At 52.7% G+C, this 15,639-nt stretch overlaps 7 protein-coding genes across 7 annotated transcripts; 3 read left to right on the forward strand and 4 right to left on the reverse strand.

Annotated features, from left to right (window-relative positions):
• Positions 1–920: 920 nt before the first annotated feature.
• B0T23DRAFT_196556 (uncharacterized protein) lies at positions 921–1,989 on the forward strand. The gene is made up of 3 exons (XM_062833302.1): positions 921–1,110; positions 1,321–1,669; positions 1,883–1,989. Exons 1-2 carry the CDS (start codon positions 1,055–1,057, stop codon positions 1,655–1,657), a joined length of 393 nt encoding a protein of 130 aa, XP_062690919.1. The 5' UTR covers positions 921–1,054; the 3' UTR covers positions 1,658–1,669; positions 1,883–1,989.
• Positions 1,780–3,232, reverse strand: B0T23DRAFT_196479 (uncharacterized protein). Its single transcript, XM_062833301.1, has 3 exons — positions 2,614–3,232; positions 2,369–2,530; positions 1,780–2,310 (listed from the first exon to the last, which is right to left on the reverse strand). The coding sequence occupies exons 1-3, from the start codon at positions 3,076–3,078 to the stop codon at positions 1,903–1,905; spliced, it is 1,035 nt and encodes a 344-aa protein (XP_062690920.1). The 5' UTR covers positions 3,079–3,232; the 3' UTR covers positions 1,780–1,902.
• Positions 3,233–3,819: 587 nt separating this feature from the next.
• On the forward strand, positions 3,820–5,380 carry B0T23DRAFT_196477 (FAD dependent oxidoreductase). Its single transcript, XM_062833300.1, has one exon. The coding sequence runs from the start codon at positions 3,959–3,961 to the stop codon at positions 5,318–5,320; it is 1,362 nt and encodes a 453-aa protein (XP_062690921.1). The 5' UTR covers positions 3,820–3,958; the 3' UTR covers positions 5,321–5,380.
• A 657-nt stretch (positions 5,381–6,037) lies between these two features.
• Positions 6,038–6,712, reverse strand: B0T23DRAFT_397763 (uncharacterized protein; the record flags this gene model as incomplete). The annotated part of the gene is made up of 3 exons (XM_062838313.1): positions 6,038–6,106; positions 6,149–6,367; positions 6,407–6,712. 3 exons carry the CDS (start codon positions 6,710–6,712, stop codon positions 6,038–6,040), a joined length of 594 nt encoding a protein of 197 aa, XP_062690922.1.
• Positions 6,713–7,868: 1,156 nt separating this feature from the next.
• B0T23DRAFT_196597 (ferric reductase like transmembrane component-domain-containing protein) lies at positions 7,869–11,172 on the forward strand. Its single transcript, XM_062833303.1, has one exon. It carries the CDS (start codon positions 8,132–8,134, stop codon positions 11,048–11,050), a length of 2,919 nt encoding a protein of 972 aa, XP_062690923.1. The 5' UTR covers positions 7,869–8,131; the 3' UTR covers positions 11,051–11,172.
• Positions 11,173–11,596: 424 nt separating this feature from the next.
• B0T23DRAFT_196614 (putative necrosis-inducing factor-domain-containing protein) lies at positions 11,597–12,663 on the reverse strand. The gene has a single exon (XM_062833304.1). It carries the CDS (start codon positions 12,193–12,195, stop codon positions 11,653–11,655), a length of 543 nt encoding a protein of 180 aa, XP_062690924.1. The 5' UTR covers positions 12,196–12,663; the 3' UTR covers positions 11,597–11,652.
• Positions 12,651–14,757, reverse strand: B0T23DRAFT_384954 (uncharacterized protein). Its single transcript, XM_062837503.1, has one exon. It carries the CDS (start codon positions 14,627–14,629, stop codon positions 12,734–12,736), a length of 1,896 nt encoding a protein of 631 aa, XP_062690925.1. The 5' UTR covers positions 14,630–14,757; the 3' UTR covers positions 12,651–12,733.
• Between the last annotated feature and the right edge of the window lie 882 nt (positions 14,758–15,639).

A 15,639-nucleotide genomic window follows, 5' to 3' on the forward strand; every position in this document is an offset into this window, starting at 1 on the left:
AGGGAGGCTCACTCCACTCAACTTGAGTGTAAGGCTGAGTGGCTTCATCATTGGGCCAACTCAACAGTGTCTGGGTGCAAGCAAATGGGCAACAGTCATCGAGGAACTCCTCCACCCCCCGACAAAAACGAAAACAGAAACACAAAAAAGGGTTATATAGAGCGACAACGGACCTCCAAATTCGTGATCGGACATTTTGCCTGGTGGATAATCGAGAGTCTCCTACGTGGGTCGTCGTGGGATGGTGTATATTGATGCCTCGAGGGGTCGGATATCGACTAGGTATGTGGCTGATGATGCAAAACCCCCCAACTGCCTGGGCGAATGATAACTCTCAAGATATGCGGCCGGTGTAATCAAAGTGTTTTGAAGTCTTTTTGAGGTCGAGTTGCATGATGGTCAGGGGAGCCGAAGCTCCCTTTGAGCTCGGAGGTGCCACGGTGAGGATGGTTGCCTTTATACACACACATTGGCACCGCTCCCTTCACTCCAAACCCCAAGTGCGGCTGGCCTGGAAGCTGCCGCCAACGGCAACTGGGCGATTGGCCCTGGTTCATTGCGCGCACAGGGGCAACCATGGGTATGTGGCGGAGTCGTACATAGAGGCGCACCAGCCACAGCTCCTCAATCAGGAACTGAACTCGCTCAGTCCAGGTTTGTCTGTGTGAATGAATCAAACTGAATCGTCCGAGTCGTCTGGCGCGCGTTTGGAACCGCACACCCCCCGCCTCTCAGCTTTGTGAGGTCAATGGTTTGGTCACCTGGTCGCAACTGGTGAAGGAATGCCAAGTGCCACTGTCATCATCAGGCTCTGGCCCACTCGCAACGGGCAGTGAAGGCTCGGTGGACCCGTACCTTCCTTCCTTGTGACCTGGGACCCCACCATAAATTTCTGCCGCCGAAATCGTTGTTCCGTTTGAGAAAATTTGGGGTCCATCCATCGCGTCGTTAACTTCTGATTTTCTTCAGCGTTTCCTTCCCTCACCCTTCTACTTTCTTTCAGTCGCGACACCATGCGCTTCCATTGGGGCACGCAGGCAACTGCACTGTTTCCATGCTGGATCACTTAACTGGACCGCTCATTGTTACACCGAGCAATGTTCATGATAGGTAAGAACACCTTCCCCTTCGCCCCGCCAACACAAGAACGCAGTGGTTTTGGGTTTCTATGAGGAGATTATTCGTGTCGCCCCTATCATACACAATTATGGTGATAGACACCGACAAGCCAAACGTCACTACTGATCGAAAACGAACTACTGTGTTTTTGTGTTCTGGAGTTTCAATCTCGTCAGCAGATTTGCTAACAGTTGCTCCTAGTGTCCAGCAATGGTTACCAAAATCAGGTATGCCGTTTTCCTGCGGTCTTGTACCACATGGATTACTTTCGAGCCGACACCATGATGCTTTGTACTTTTCATTCCAATTCCGACACTTCATGACGGACACAACTTTCCTGAACCATCTCGACTTAACTAAATCTCGTCGACGCGCCGACTTCAACGTGTCATCGACGACTAATGCCCTGGTGCAGACCCGGATGACTGCAGACGCTCATGCTTTTGCGCAACGGCTTCCTATCAATGATGTGGCTCTACTTGATTCACCTTCCAGCAGTTTGCCCATGGAGGTAGGAATGCCGCTTGCGCTTCAGTGATGACTTGACATAGTAGGTACCATTTTTTCTTTCTCAAGCACGAGTACTGAAAAAAAAAAAAAAAGTACGGCAATCTGATGAATCAACTTACATTCCATGCTAGTCCTGAATCTCTATGTAGATACATGTAAAGCCTTTTCATCTTTCGACTGAATTATTGCCCCATCACTGTCTTTTCATGTCTTCATAACTTTTTTCTGGACATGGTTGCTGACTAGACAAAAGTCGCCTTAGATACCTTATTGCTACTCGCGATACTCGGCAACTTCTGGGCCGTTCCACGCGACGTATTTACCTGACAGATCAGACTTGGCGTCAAGTGACAGCTTCGCGATGACCTGGGCAGGCCACTCGGGCTTGTTGAGCTGACCTTCCTCGAAGGCCGAGACAAAGTCAGCGTATTCCTTATCCGACATGACGCCTTGACCCTTCTCGCGTAGCTCCTTTTGCATGTCAGTATCAACCCGTCCTGGGCTGACTGCCACTGCTGTGATGTCTGGCTCCTCCACGGCGACGTGGCGGCAGATTGAGTTTAACGCGGCCTTGGAAGAGCCGTACGCTCCCCAAGCGGCATATGCCTTGATAGCGGCGCCCGAGGATACGAAGATGATCTTGCCCTTGGTGGCTCGCAGATGGGGGATGGCTTCTTTGACCTGACCATTGTGTTAGCCCTGTTATTTGATCGCATTGGTCTAGGGGTGTAAGGCTCACAATGGAAAGGGCACTGAAGACGTTTACATCGTAGTGACTCTTCCAGTCCTCGATGGAAGCATCGGCTAGGCGAGTGATGGGAGTGAGTACTCCGTGGTTGACAACAACGCCATCAAGCTTTCCGTAAGAAATCAGAGCGAGCTCTACAGCACGGTGTGCGGTCTTAGATATGTTAATATTCATTTGATTTTCCATCATATTACATTCTGCGATGTTCCAATATGGTTGTGATGATCGCAACTCACATCAGATACTGTCATATCGGCAGCCAGAAATGTGACCTGGCCTGGATAATCCTTCGCGAGCTCGCTGACAGGCGTCCTGGCAACAAGGACAACCTTGTGGGAGGCTTTCAGTAGGTCCTGCACGACAGCAAGGCCAATGCCCTTGCTGCCGCCGGTGACAATGATGACTTTGGGCTCTGACATCGTTTTAGGTCGTGTATAGCTTGCTATAGATGCGCTTCGATGTTTGTTTTGCTGGTGATAGTTGCGGCTGTTGTCGTTGTTCTCCTTGGAAACCCGGGGAGCTCGTGAAGTCAGAGATTTCATGTGGTGACGCCTTGCTCTTGGACCAACTGCAACAAAAGGTGAAGCCTGTGAACCCCACCACAATCCCCGGCAACCCGATTGCGGGGCAGATGGATACCCGGCCGAATTCCGGATTACGTATCGGGAACACAACAACGGGGACTTTCTAGGGATGTTCATTATGATTTATGGCATTCCCTCCAGAGCCGGAAACGCTGATGGCGATGTACCAGAGGGGATCTTTCGGGATCCTGACAATCAATCTGGCTTCGTTGCCTCTTACAGGGCGAATGCATAGCTTTCACTGGCGCAGCGGGTGAATCATTGTGGGCAGTTGGGTGACCTCTTTCATTTTCAGACGAACCGACACTGCGGCACCACGATTGTGCTTGCCTGCGCATGTCTTCCTGCAATGGGAGCATTCTAGTTGCCAATCAATTTTGAGCCTGCGAGTGTTTGCGATCGATGCGGGAGTGCTCTTCAACTTGTCTCTGTACAGTAGCCTCTATCCATTTTAAGAGGCTGTTTGCTTTGGGCCTTTCAAACTTATATGTAATGGCAGTCCATTTTCCCTCGAAGACAACCCGACGGAACACATACTTCCCCATTGAAGAGAGTTGCACCCTATCTTTGCGTGTTTTTCAAACAGATTGCTCACATCAAGATATCAACATGCATACTGGTGATAGCCCCGGAGCTACTAGTCTCGCCAAGTCTGGGGCTCCGGGGTCGAGAATGACACGAAGGGCGCGGTCTCCCCCTCATTTTGGTGTCCAATTGTAGGACATGATAAGGGTTTGACTAAATAGCCTACGAAAAGGGAAGTTCGTATATCTAGGCGATGCTGACCGGACCAGATATCTCTTAGCTCTTTTGAATTGGTTGACTGAGATCTACCCAAGTCCATCAAGAGGCTGAACGCCCGAGTGATTCCTTGACGCTGCGGGTTCCTCAGAAGTTGTCCCCATCTGCCCACTTCTACTACCAGCAAAGCTACCTATAACCCATCAGCACCCACACTCAGAAAGAGCCCTGTACATTTCACTATCTGAACGTCACAATGTCGTGCACAACTACAACCACTACCAGCACCAGTGCCGGCACGGTAATCCTCGGCGCCGGCATCATCGGCGTTTCAACCGCCTACTATCTCTCTCTTTCCTCTTCCCAGCCCTCCCCTTCGCCCTCATCCGAAATCCATTTGGTCGACCCCTCCCCTTCCCTCTTCTGGTCCGCCTCCGGCTTCGCTGGTGGCTTTCTTGCCCGCAACTGGTTCGCTACCGAAGTCTCCTCGCTGGGCGCCCTCTCCTTCGCCGAGCACGCCCGTCTGGCCTCCGCCCACGACGGTCGACGCAACTGGTCTTATGCCCCTTCTATCTCGCTGGGATACTCGGCCGTTGCCGTCGACAAGGGCGTCAAGAAACGAGGGGACGATTGGTTGCGCAGCGGGACAAGCCGGGCGGAGGCGGCGCTTGGAGACAAGGAAAAGGTGCCGGTGGTGAGTATAGAGGATCTGAAGGAGAAGACGCCAGCTTGGTTGAGGAGGCGGGAGGGGGATGATGTGGAGATTATTGGCGGGGAGGGGGACACGGCGCAGTTGGAGCCGGAGAGGCTTTGTCGGTTTTTGTTGGGGGAGGCGGAGGGGAGGGGGGTGAAGGTTTCAAAGGGGACGGAGGCGGTGGAGGTGTTGAGAGATGGTGAGGGGGTGATTAGGGGTGTGCAATTGAAGGATGTTATGACGGGGGAGGAGAGGGAGGTTGAGTGTTCGAGGATCATCATCACGGCGGGGTGCTGGAGCGGGCAGGTGTGGGAGAAGCTATTTGGGGCTACTTCGGAGACGGTCAAGAGGTTGCCAGTGACGAGCCTGGCGGGCCATTCGCTGGTTGTCAAGAGCCCGAGATGGACAGGTGCTGTGGATGGGGAAGGATGCCATGCGGTTTACACGAGCCATGCCGCTTTTTCCCCGGAGATTTTTTCAAGGGTGGACGGGCAGATCTACTTTGCGGGTTTGAACTCGGCGGCGGTGCCGCTGCCGAGCGTAGCGGAGGGTTCGACGGTGCAAACCGGGTCTATAGAGTTGGTCAAGCAGGCGGCTAGGGAACTGCTGGGGTCAGGGGATGATGGAGAGGACGATCTAGAGGTGGTGAGAGAGGGCTTGTGCTTTCGGCCGGTGACGCCGTGGGGACTGCCTATTGTTGCGAGGGTGCCGGATGAGCACCTCGGAGGCGGAATTCGGACGAAGCCCGGCGCGGAGGGAGGAGTGTTCCTGGCAACCGGCCATGGGCCGTGGGGGATCAGCATGAGCTTGGGCACAGGCATTGTGATGAGTGAGTTAGTCCAGGGACGGCCGCTGAGCGCGGATATCAGTGCCTTGGCATTTGACGACAAGGTTACTGGGAAGGCGGTCCAGGTCTGGCTGTGATGGATAGCTTCGAAGATGGTCAGTTCGCCGTCGGTTCCTTTAGACGGCTCCTTTCAGGCAGGTAGTATCTATCCACAGCATGATTCATGCAAACGAAGAATCCGGCTGCAACGGTGATGGTTTACAGAGTTTTAGCCGAGCCATTGTTGGGTTCGCTTTGTGCTGCGTACACAGGTCGGGGACAAACACAAGCTGGTGTAGCGAGAGAGCTTGAGGGTGGAGCGGGGCCGTAGAATAAGTGGGACTTGGGTGCAAGAACCGAGAGATCGTCATGACGTTTTCCGCTTGTCGTCGAGCATTCCTGATTGAATGGGCAATAATCTCTTTCCACTGGCGTATGGCGAGCGTCGTCTACCGTGCTTCCGTTGATGTTTGCTTCCAACAAGTACACTGTATAAGGTTGATTGATGGAGGAACTGAATGTGGATGGAGGACAGTGAGCGAGGGTCAGGGTTGTCGGTAGTGTTTGACGATGATGAAGTGTTTCCAGCCAATCAGCAGCGTTGTGTTGCCGCCCACAGATGCTGTTGGCCCCATTCATGCCTGCCTGGGCTTCCTCCCGCGAAGTGATGTGCTCGGGGATGAGATGTGGACCTCGCGGGAACCCGCATTCCATGAAGGACTCGGCTCCGCTACCCTTTCAACCCGACTTGGATGAATGACTGAACTGGACCTGCCATCTGTGGCCGTTGATTCGCCATCGAACAATTTCCTTCATCACGCATCATCTCCAATCAGGTTGCCGGTCCTCTCACCAATCCTGAGCACCCAAGGTTGCACTCCTACCTATTTTCCTTCTTTTTTTTTCTTTTCCTGCCGTACGCGTACCGTGTTCACACACCGGCCACCAGTGTCTTGCATCCTGCCTTGCCTGCTTCCACAGCTGCTGTGCTCCTGTGAGCGGCCAAACTCCAATGACGGAGGAACCAACACATGCTGCTGCTGCTTTGTGGTGAAGCGACCCAACTGCGGCCGTGGCATGGCAACGCAGCGGGGCCGCTGTGCCTGCCTTAGTGTACTGTGCTGTCGGGTTCTGCCCTGGCAGGCCTGGGACTAGTGTACAGTCCGGGTGCGGCGTACACGTACCGTGTCCCGTTGGGGGGCTGCCGTGGGGGCTGGAGCCATTCCCAGTTGGTGTTGACTTGCTGTTGATGCCAGTTCGCTTCGAGCAGAAATGCATGAATGCAAGCAGTGGATGGCAGTCACAGTCACAGTCGGATGCTTCACTTCCAGCAAACATTGGCGGCCCGTCTCTTCCACCAAGAGGACCAAGACGACATCATGAAGGAAGAGCCCTTTATCAACCGTCTCGTATAGACCAAGAGGGGGTTGATAAGCTTTCTTGTCATTGCCCGACAGTGCCTCTACCGGGAACGCCTCCCCGCGTCTCATGCTGACTCTCACCGTTACACGCTCTCACCATTCTATGCCACACAACAACAAGTGCCGTTTGTTGTCGACGTGGGCTTGAGAAGGCAGATAGACGGCTGTGGCTACCGCATCGAGACCGCATACCATGTGCTGTCACCTGCTTGTCTTGAAGCCAGTTCGAGCAACGACCCCATACGTCTGGATTTACAGGCGTCATGTCAGCTCGCTAGGAAGCTTTCGAGCGGGATGTACCGCCATCTATGCTCTCTGTTCGTATACTACATATGTATGTATGTATGTACATAGTATGCGTGTGCAGTTACTTGCGAGACATGCATCTCAGAAACATCCCGCAAGCTCGAACCAACGACTTTCGCATGGCCCTTTTCCCTTTCATACCCAATTTTGGTCTACATGCTCTTCTACCATGCCCATCGAGAACTTCTTTAGCCTTGGTTTCTTTCATCAGCATGTCTCTAGCCTCGGTTTCTGGATTCCCAGAAGCCCTGGAGACACCCCGTGGTGCTCATCTGCCGTGTGGGTGCCGTTGATGGTCGACGCTACTGTGTGACGGGCAAGCATGAGCGACGGCCGGGGGGATTCGACGGGACTAAGAGGCGCAGGGGGGGAGATCCCACACCAGGACCCTGGCTGGCCAATATTAAAGGCCGATCAACCGCTGAGCTTGGTACCTATCAAGCCTTTTTCGCATCGCCATGACCATCCGACTTTTTGCCCGGCCACTGACAGTCATCAGAGCATCTTGACGTTATTGTGCGCCATTGGTTCTTGACTGGCCTGTCTTCGAGGCGTTGGCGTTCCTGTTGACTGCAACCTTCGATCACCATCTCCACACAAGAAAAAGGGGGAACTATCGAGGTCTTCCAATCACGCCTATACCTTGAGCCCGCCATCACGGTTCAGAAAGTCACGGGTGGATTCTGCCGAACGATAGCGGCTGGCGACCTGCTGTGACCTAGGCGGACGAATTCTGCAGCTTGCCAATTCGTCTTACTGCATGGATTAAACGTTCATTCATCACAATTACCTGAATACTCTCCGTATCATCGCCTTCGGGACCTCGAGACGACTCTGACAACTCTTTCCGACACCTTTCCGAGTTCCGAATACCTTATTACCCCTCACTGCTGGTACCGGTCCAGGTCCATCATATATCCCCGAGCCTCCCCTCCCGAGCGCTGAATCGTTGCTCGATTTTGTCTTCTGGTTTTTGCCGTTATCATTATCTGATCCTCTCTCGATTCTTCCCCGATGGCCACCTCACCATCACCTAACGCTTCTAATCTTTAATTTGGGGGATCTGGTATGCCCTTGTTGGATCAGACTCAGTAAGGTGTGCTTCGTCATCCGACCAACGTTTCCCGTTACCGCGACTATAAAGCCGCCCTATCCGGACACTCTCTTTCATCACTCGCCAACATGGATTCATCAATGACATCGGCGTTCAGACGCGCTGCCGAAAGCAGTACACAAGCAGTCGGCGGTCTAGCAAAACGAATCGCCATCCCGCTCAAGCCTAACAGTCCCCCTGGTCTAGTCCAAGCATTGACAGTAGACCCGTGGTCCAAGGCCGGCAAATATGGACTGGGATGGACGTACTTTTCGCTTATCATCGTCGGTCTCGTGTTGTTCATGAGGATATGGCACTTCTGGCAGGACAAGATTCGACAGGCGATATACAAGCAGGAGATGGAGGAACACTTTCGACAGCTTTACAGCCTGGAACCAGAGTGGGATAGGTCAGCAGCATTAGCCACAGGAATGACAGCAGCAGAATCGAGACGACATTTCTTTCCCGATGAACCGCCTCTCGAAGAGAAAGACTTCAAGCCGAAAGCTCACTTCTCGTCCATCGGCTTTGTCAACGACACGTTGGCCCTGTTCCGATGGGTGTTTTACCGGCCGATTCCCGATATTGTATGGAAGAAACATCGGTTCACCTTCTCATCCCTCGCCGTCTTGTTCTGCGTCTTTGTTTCCATTGCCTTCGTAACGATCTACTGCTTTCTCCAGCAGCCGCTTTACTGGCAGAGCATTCGGTTCGGTTCTCCCCCGGTCGCTATCCGTGCCGGCATGATTGCGGTTGCTATGACCCCTTGGATCGTCGCCACGAGCACAAAAGCCAACCTTCTTACCCTCATCACCGGCATCGGCCCCGAGCGCCTCAATGTCTTTCACCGATGGCTTGGATACCTGTGCCTGTTTCTTTCGTTAGTTCACATGGTCCCGTTCTATGTGCAGCCAGTGTGGGAAGATGGAGGTATGGAGGTCTTCGGAAAGCTGTTCCCCCCCGGCAGCGGAATCATCTATGGTTCCGGTATTGCTTGCTTGGTACCTTTATGCTGGCTCTGTGTTGGCTCACTGCCTTTCATCCGACGAATGGCCTATGAGGTGTTTGTCATACTTCACATACCGGTTGGCGTGATCTACGTCGGCTTGCTCTTCTGGCACACCAAGAACTTCTTACTATCATGGGGTTACCTGTTCGCTTCCGTTGGCATCTTCGTCGTTTGCAACATTATCCGACTTTTCAACTTGAACTGGGCCAAACCTTGGCGAATGGCCTGGTTGATTGGCGACGAGGCGGCTATCAATATTATGACCGAGAATGCCATCAAAGTGACTATTCCAACTCAGATGCGTTGGAAACCAGGGCAATACGTTTATCTACGTATGCCCGGCATCTCTCTCTTTGAGAACCATCCCTTCACCATCTCATCATTGTGTAGCCAAGACTTTCCCTCTGAGTACGGCGAGAACTACAGGGATTGCGTGTTGGTCTTTCGGCCGTACGGCGGCTTCACAAAGAGAGTCCTCGAAACCGCCATAGAAAAGGGACCCTTCCACACCTACCGTGCTTTTCTTGATGGGCCATACGGAGGCATGCGTCGGGATCTGGCCGCTTTCGATACATGCATTTTGATTGCGGGCGGTAGTGGCATCACTTCTCTGATGTCACAGCTACTTAACCTCATCAAGAGGATGCGTGATGGAAAAGCCATTACCAAGAAGATTGTGGTTGTCTGGTCACTGAAGCGTCTCGAGGCCATGGATTGGTTCCGCGAAGAACTCCGTATCTGCAGAGAGGCAGCGCCTCCTGAGAGCGTGACCTGCAAGTTCTTCGTCACATCTGCACAACGCCAGCAACTCAATGCTGGAATACCTCACGGCCGCGCGCCGAGACCATTGAGCAACCTTTTCCACGATAAGCTGGATGGGTTTGTCTCAAACATCGCTAACAAGCGGAACAGCGCGCTGATCATGGCGGAGGCGCAGGGCGATCCAGAAAGAGAGCGTGAGCTACGCGCTGAAGATGAGGACCGGATTACCGCCTTGCCGCAACAAAAATATCTACAACCTCATCATTTCCCTCCTCCGCCTCCGGGGCCGCCACCTAACCATCGATATTCCGTTGCTGAGGATACACTCCGCAAGCTCGAAGGGCGCGATGTCAAAGACCCATCGCTGATGAACCCAGTCGACAGTAAGGACGGCGTCAAGAAGGATGGCGAATTCCATTTTCCAGCCATCGCTCCACGGCCTGATAAGGCTCCGCACTTCAATTACGCACCACCAGCAGCAAAACAGCGATACAGTCAGTGGCTTGCCCAAACAGGAGGTGATCCTGAATCACAGGGCCGACCCAGCTACGTGACCATGAGAGAATCTGAGGACCCGGACTACCAACAACAAGCAGACCGACAGCAAGAGCAACACGAAGAAGGAGTCGAGTACAACAACAACAACAACAACAACAACAACAACAACAACAACAACGGCAACACTTATCCTGGCCAAGATGCCTCACAATCACCTTACCCAATACCACCTCCTCCTCCTGGACCTCCGCCTGGACACAACCCCGCTGTTGCCGCCGCTGTCACTGCCGAATCCGCTCCTGCTCCCCAAGCGACTCAACCGGTTCGGCCCCCTGAACTAGCCCACCTCCGCACCGATAACCTCCCAGCGGCCCAGCGGCCCGCTACCCGTGCAACCTCCACCTTCGGGCCCCCCTCCGGCTTTGACTTTGGCTTTCCTAACACGCCGACCGAGTTTCAGAAATCGCTCATGCGCTTCGCCTTCCCTGTACCGCACCAGATCGACGGCGGCTGGAGCGTCGAGTACGGCCGCCCGGACCTGGGGTACATGCTCAAGGAGTGGGCTACGGGTGGGCCCGATGGCAGAGGCGTTCTCGGACGTAGGACGGCCGTCTTCGTGTGTGGGCCGGCGAGTATGCGGGTTGGTGTGGCGAACACGGTGGCTAGGCTGCAGGCGGAGATTTGGGGGGATGATATGTTGGAGGAGATCTTTTTGCATACGGAGAATTATGCTCTGTGAGGGAGTGGCCTTAGAGGAAGAAGAAAGGCGGCGTGTACTCTTGCTCTTTTTGTTTTGTTTTTGAGATACCTACGTTTTTCTTCTACTTGTTTGGGTGTGTACGAAGTGTCAGCTACCCTTTGTGTTTTTTTTTCATCACTTCTGAATACCTCGCAAGTCAAGGAAGGTGATTGGATCGGAAAGCAAATAGGGTAGTCATCAACTGGAAGGAAATTTTGCATGAGAGTGCGGAAATGAATGAGAGATGATCTTTGCGGTTATCGATGATCATGCTATTCTGATAGTGAGGAGGGCGAATGACGACGAGATACCTGTCACTAGTACGATAGTCATCGTTCTGGATATGGGCAAATTGGTTCTTTCGAAGCAGCGAGTTTTCTCGACGGTTTTGTATTGTCAGCAGTCAATCGAACAACCCATGTGCGCACCCGTCTCGACAAACGACAAAAAGTACCTACGGGACTCTGGAAACGACAGGTTGTACATCTGAAGAAGAAAAGCCAACAAAGATTACCAACAGATCCAGCAGTCCAACCATTTCTACATCACCCTTCTCAGACCACCTATAACTAACCCCCTTTACCTCTCCCGCTGCTGCGAGCCTACGTATGCCAAACCCCCCATTTGATGGCAAAATCCCGATGTGGCAACGTCAAAGTAGTACACTCCATAGTCCCCTTACTGCCCACTTTTTCCCCATTATAGAACGGCAGTTTAAGCGTCTCTTCAATCATCCAGACCACATCCTCGTTTCCGGTTCTTAGCCAATTTCCCCAGAGCACGCCCTCCCCTCCCTCCACGCCCACCAGACAGGTGCCGTACTTGGCGATGATCTTTGGATTGGAACCCGTCGCCCACTTCCACGAGCCGCCCGCGCCAACGTTGATGGATATCTGCTTGCAGTCGACGCTGTAGGGGGAGGCTGCGGAAGTTTGGTCGATTACAGGGCCGTAGTTCTTGCAGAAGGTTTTGGGACCTTCTTCGCGGGGGCCGATCAAGGCGGTGGGGTAGGAAATTGGGCGGGGGAGGTAGAAGCCAAAGGCGGAGGAGGAGGAGGTGTTGGTAGTGGTGGTGGATGTCGGGAGAGCGAGGCCGGTGGAGAAGAGGAAGAGGAGGATGAAGAGGAGGAATTCGCAAGTGATCATGGTTATTGGTTTCCTTTTTTCTTGGCGAGAGTTGCAACGAATATCTTGTAATGAATGTTGGTGTCGGCTGCTGTTCCAAGCAGTTAAAATCAAAGAGCGACAACGTGGAAGACGAATGTTCGATGGAAATCAACGGACAGACAGCCCAGTCAAACCAATCTCCATTTTGACATCTAGTATTTATACAGTTTGTCTAATGGTGCTAATTACAGCGTTCCTGACTTGGTTGATCGAGACAAAGGATGGCGACATATTGAATACAACGTGGTTGTTCAGTTTGGAGTCTTTGACGATGTACAATCGTAAGAACCTCAACCGCTGGTTAGTATTGTATTTTGCATCATGCGATCCACAACATGAGAACAGGATGGCGAGAACAGGATTAAAAATAAAGTGTCAAGGGAGAAGAACAAGGGCAAAAAGCGGGAGAAAAAAAAGACAAGCAAAAAAACATACAACACCAGGGATTCGCTGGTCGTTTACCGACCCAACTACTAGTCAATTTTGCTAATCAGTCCGTTGTGTTCCCATCGTTATCCTAACTGCTTGTTTCTACGTCGTCGCCGTCGTCATCCGCTTCTTGCGAAGACCCCTCTAGGGAATCCGTATCCGTCGTGTCCCTGGTTGGCGGCCGCGCCTGTCCATCAATTTCATCACTAACCCACATGCCAGTCTCACCGTCCGGTATCTTAGCCCTCATCTCCTCCGTCGAAGCAATGTGGAGTTCCCACCCAGCCACGTTAGCCTGTTGCCATGCCCCGTAGATATTCTCAATCTCTGGACGGTCGTCCGTCTGGTGCATCGTGATTTCCCTCGGCAACCACCCCGAGGGGTCGGGTCCATGTCGGTCGTCGGGCTCTTTGCGAATTCTCGCCGCATCCCAGCACCAGTCGTGAGCAGGATAGTCGCAGACCTCCGGCAGATCGCCAGGGACCTCTAGTCCGAGCTCGGAAGCACGATTCCTGAGATAATCGACAAAGTGGTTCCGGACGCTGTCGTCACGCTCCCAAGAAGCCATGTCCCACAGCTGTATGGACGGCTCCGGCGCCAGCTTATCCCACAGCTCCGTATAATTACCAGCAATACACGCCATGGCCACCTGGAGGTGCATGTCCGGCCGGAGCTTAGCGAGGGCCTCCAGCGTGCGCTCGGCGGGGATGAGCGGCCACCAGATCATGCCTGGTATTTCGTGGCAGTTCTCTTCGGGATCGGGATCGGTGGCCGTCATATTGGACAGGTCGTTGACCATAATAAAGCGCGCGAGCGTAGCCGCCCGAATATTCTCCGAATTAGTATGGCTATAGCTGTGCCCGTCCCGTGGCTGCACCGACCACCACTTGGCAAAGGTGGTATTGTGGTAAATACCGCGCAAAACGGCGCCGTACTCGCCCATAATCATCTCCGGCCGGCGCAGGCGCAGGTAGCGGTCCAGGTTGCCTTCGTACGCGGCCATGATAATTAGCGGGTCCTTAACTATAGTCGGCAGGTGTAGCGGTAGAGGCGTGTAAAATAGCTCGACGTGTTCCGGCGGCATCGTTCCCTGCTGCGCGGCAGTATACGATGCGTCCGTCGTGACCTCGCCAACGTGGGCGGTCTCGGTAATATCGAAAGGAAACGCCTCGTTATCCAAATTAAAATAATCGCCGGGCCATTTAGTCCAGTAGTCCTCCGGGCCGACCGTCACATCCAGTGTTGATAAGACGGCCGTGTCGCCGTTCATAAACGCCGGACACTGTGGGTTTTCGTGGTTAACGGTCCTAGTATAGTCGTCCAAGACGGCGTAGCAGACCGGCTGCTTCATAATGTGCTCGAAGATGGCCTTGCATCCCGGGTTGTTCGAAATCGCGCTTTGTTCTCTGGCCTCTTCGGCGATCGAGACCTCGGGAAGGAGGCCAAGCTCGTGATACAGCTCGTCGTATCCTGCCACGGCGCACGCGCGGCCCACGAGATATGCCATGTCGGGATACTCCTTTGCTAGGCGCCGGAGCGTCTTTTCGCTGGGCGTATCAGGGTGCCAGAAACAGTAGGGCTTGGCGCCGTCCGTCTTCATCCTAGGAATCTGGTTGCTCATAATGAGCCGGGCGTTACGTGCCCGCGCAAAGTAGCTCTCGGGCTGCTTCTTGCAGAGCTTCACAACCTCTGCAGACCTGGCAAACGCCTCGTGGTGTCGTATGCCGCGGATGGCGCAGCGGTAGAGATCGTTTTTCCAGTCTTCAGGAAGACGCTGCCCCCGCAAGGCGGCGCGGGCCTCATTGTGAAAGTAGGCAATTTTGTTGACGGATGGTGGCTTTCCAGACCTTTCCGGGTAGGGTTCCTCGAATGTGGTAAGGGAGGAGAGTAGATTGGCCATTTGGTGCGATCTGGAGAAGAAGCGGCAGCCGCTGAAGGTCTCTTGTAGGACAGAGCGGGATTTCCAGGTGTATTTCAACAACATGGACAATTTGGTGTGAGGAGTGTCTATTGTGCTTGATGTGAGGAAAGGAGATGAGGGGTCTAGGTACCTTTTTATATAGAAACGGCGTGCTAACTCCTATCCCTGTTAATGTATATACTTACCTTGACCCTTGCATTGAGCCGTTGTGACTGTAACGGCGTGAATAAGCTTGCCCCGTCACTACTCGCGAATTCCAGCAAGCAGATTCTCAATCAGTAGCAAGTCACCACAGGTCCGTGATGACTTTTTTTTTTTTTTTTTTTTTTTTTTTTTTTTTTTTTTTTTTTTTTTTTTTTTTTTTTTTTTTGGGTTGTTGGAGTTCAGGAAGATCTTCATCTCTACCCAAGCTTCCAATGCAAAAGTCCCTCCGAAAGTTTGGCCGTTGTCAATGAGCAACACTATGAATAACATGCTTAGGAGTCTCACTGGAACTTCACGACCCTTTGCTTACGGGTATTTGAAAGTTAGTACGGAAGACATCATCGTGGAGATTCTCTTGATTGCTCTGTATTTAACCTTCCCGAGAGGTTACCATAATGTTTTCGAATGGACCTGGGCAGGTTTAAGACCACACAGCCTCTTCAGATCCTTTACGGATCACTGCTACGACAGACATCTGCCATGGTACAGTTTATTGAAAATGTTTATGAGAAAAATCAGCCAAAACGCCTTGAGAGTCTCGGATGATGGTCGATTGCCAGGTTTTCCCTCTTTGAAGGCAAAGCATTTGACACTCTAAGGAGTTCACGTCGCCCCTGGCTTATTTCAACACTTTGCACAAGACTTTGAATGTAAATAGCCACTTCCTCAGAAGGACATCACAGGCTGCAATTCCTTGCTGCTGGAGACGACTCCAGGAAAAAATGCCCTCGTCGGACTTCTCCCAACAGCAAACATGCCGGGAGTTCCATACAAAGTGGAAGTTTTCCTCAAGTTAACACAAGTTCAAGATGCACTATTGGGAGTGGTCTACATACAACTCATCAATCACATAGGAGATGCATATCTTG

Source organism: Neurospora hispaniola (assembly GCF_033458365.1).
Source record: "Neurospora hispaniola strain FGSC 10403 chromosome Unknown B0T23scaffold_6, whole genome shotgun sequence".
NCBI classification, from domain to species: Eukaryota; Fungi; Ascomycota; class Sordariomycetes; order Sordariales; family Sordariaceae; genus Neurospora; species Neurospora hispaniola.

Coding starts and splice junctions, on each gene's coding strand:
- B0T23DRAFT_196479 (XM_062833301.1), bottom strand. CDS start 3,078: ATGAACATCCCTAGAAAGTCCCCGTTGTTGTGTTCCCGATACGTAATC. Junction 2,531..2,613: donor CCGATATGACAGTATCTGAT/GTGAGTTGCGAT, acceptor AACATATCTAAG/ACCGCACACCGTGCTGTAGA. Junction 2,311..2,368: donor TCTTCAGTGCCCTTTCCATT/GTGAGCCTTACA, acceptor CACAATGGTCAG/GTCAAAGAAGCCATCCCCCA.
- B0T23DRAFT_384954 (XM_062837503.1), bottom strand. CDS start 14,629: ATGTTGTTGAAATACACCTGGAAATCCCGCTCTGTCCTACAAGAGACC.
- B0T23DRAFT_196597 (XM_062833303.1), top strand. CDS start 8,132: ATGGATTCATCAATGACATCGGCGTTCAGACGCGCTGCCGAAAGCAGT.
- B0T23DRAFT_196477 (XM_062833300.1), top strand. CDS start 3,959: ATGTCGTGCACAACTACAACCACTACCAGCACCAGTGCCGGCACGGTA.
- B0T23DRAFT_196556 (XM_062833302.1), top strand. CDS start 1,055: ATGCTGGATCACTTAACTGGACCGCTCATTGTTACACCGAGCAATGTT. Junction 1,111..1,320: donor CCGAGCAATGTTCATGATAG/GTAAGAACACCT, acceptor AGTTGCTCCTAG/TGTCCAGCAATGGTTACCAA.
- B0T23DRAFT_196614 (XM_062833304.1), bottom strand. CDS start 12,195: ATGATCACTTGCGAATTCCTCCTCTTCATCCTCCTCTTCCTCTTCTCC.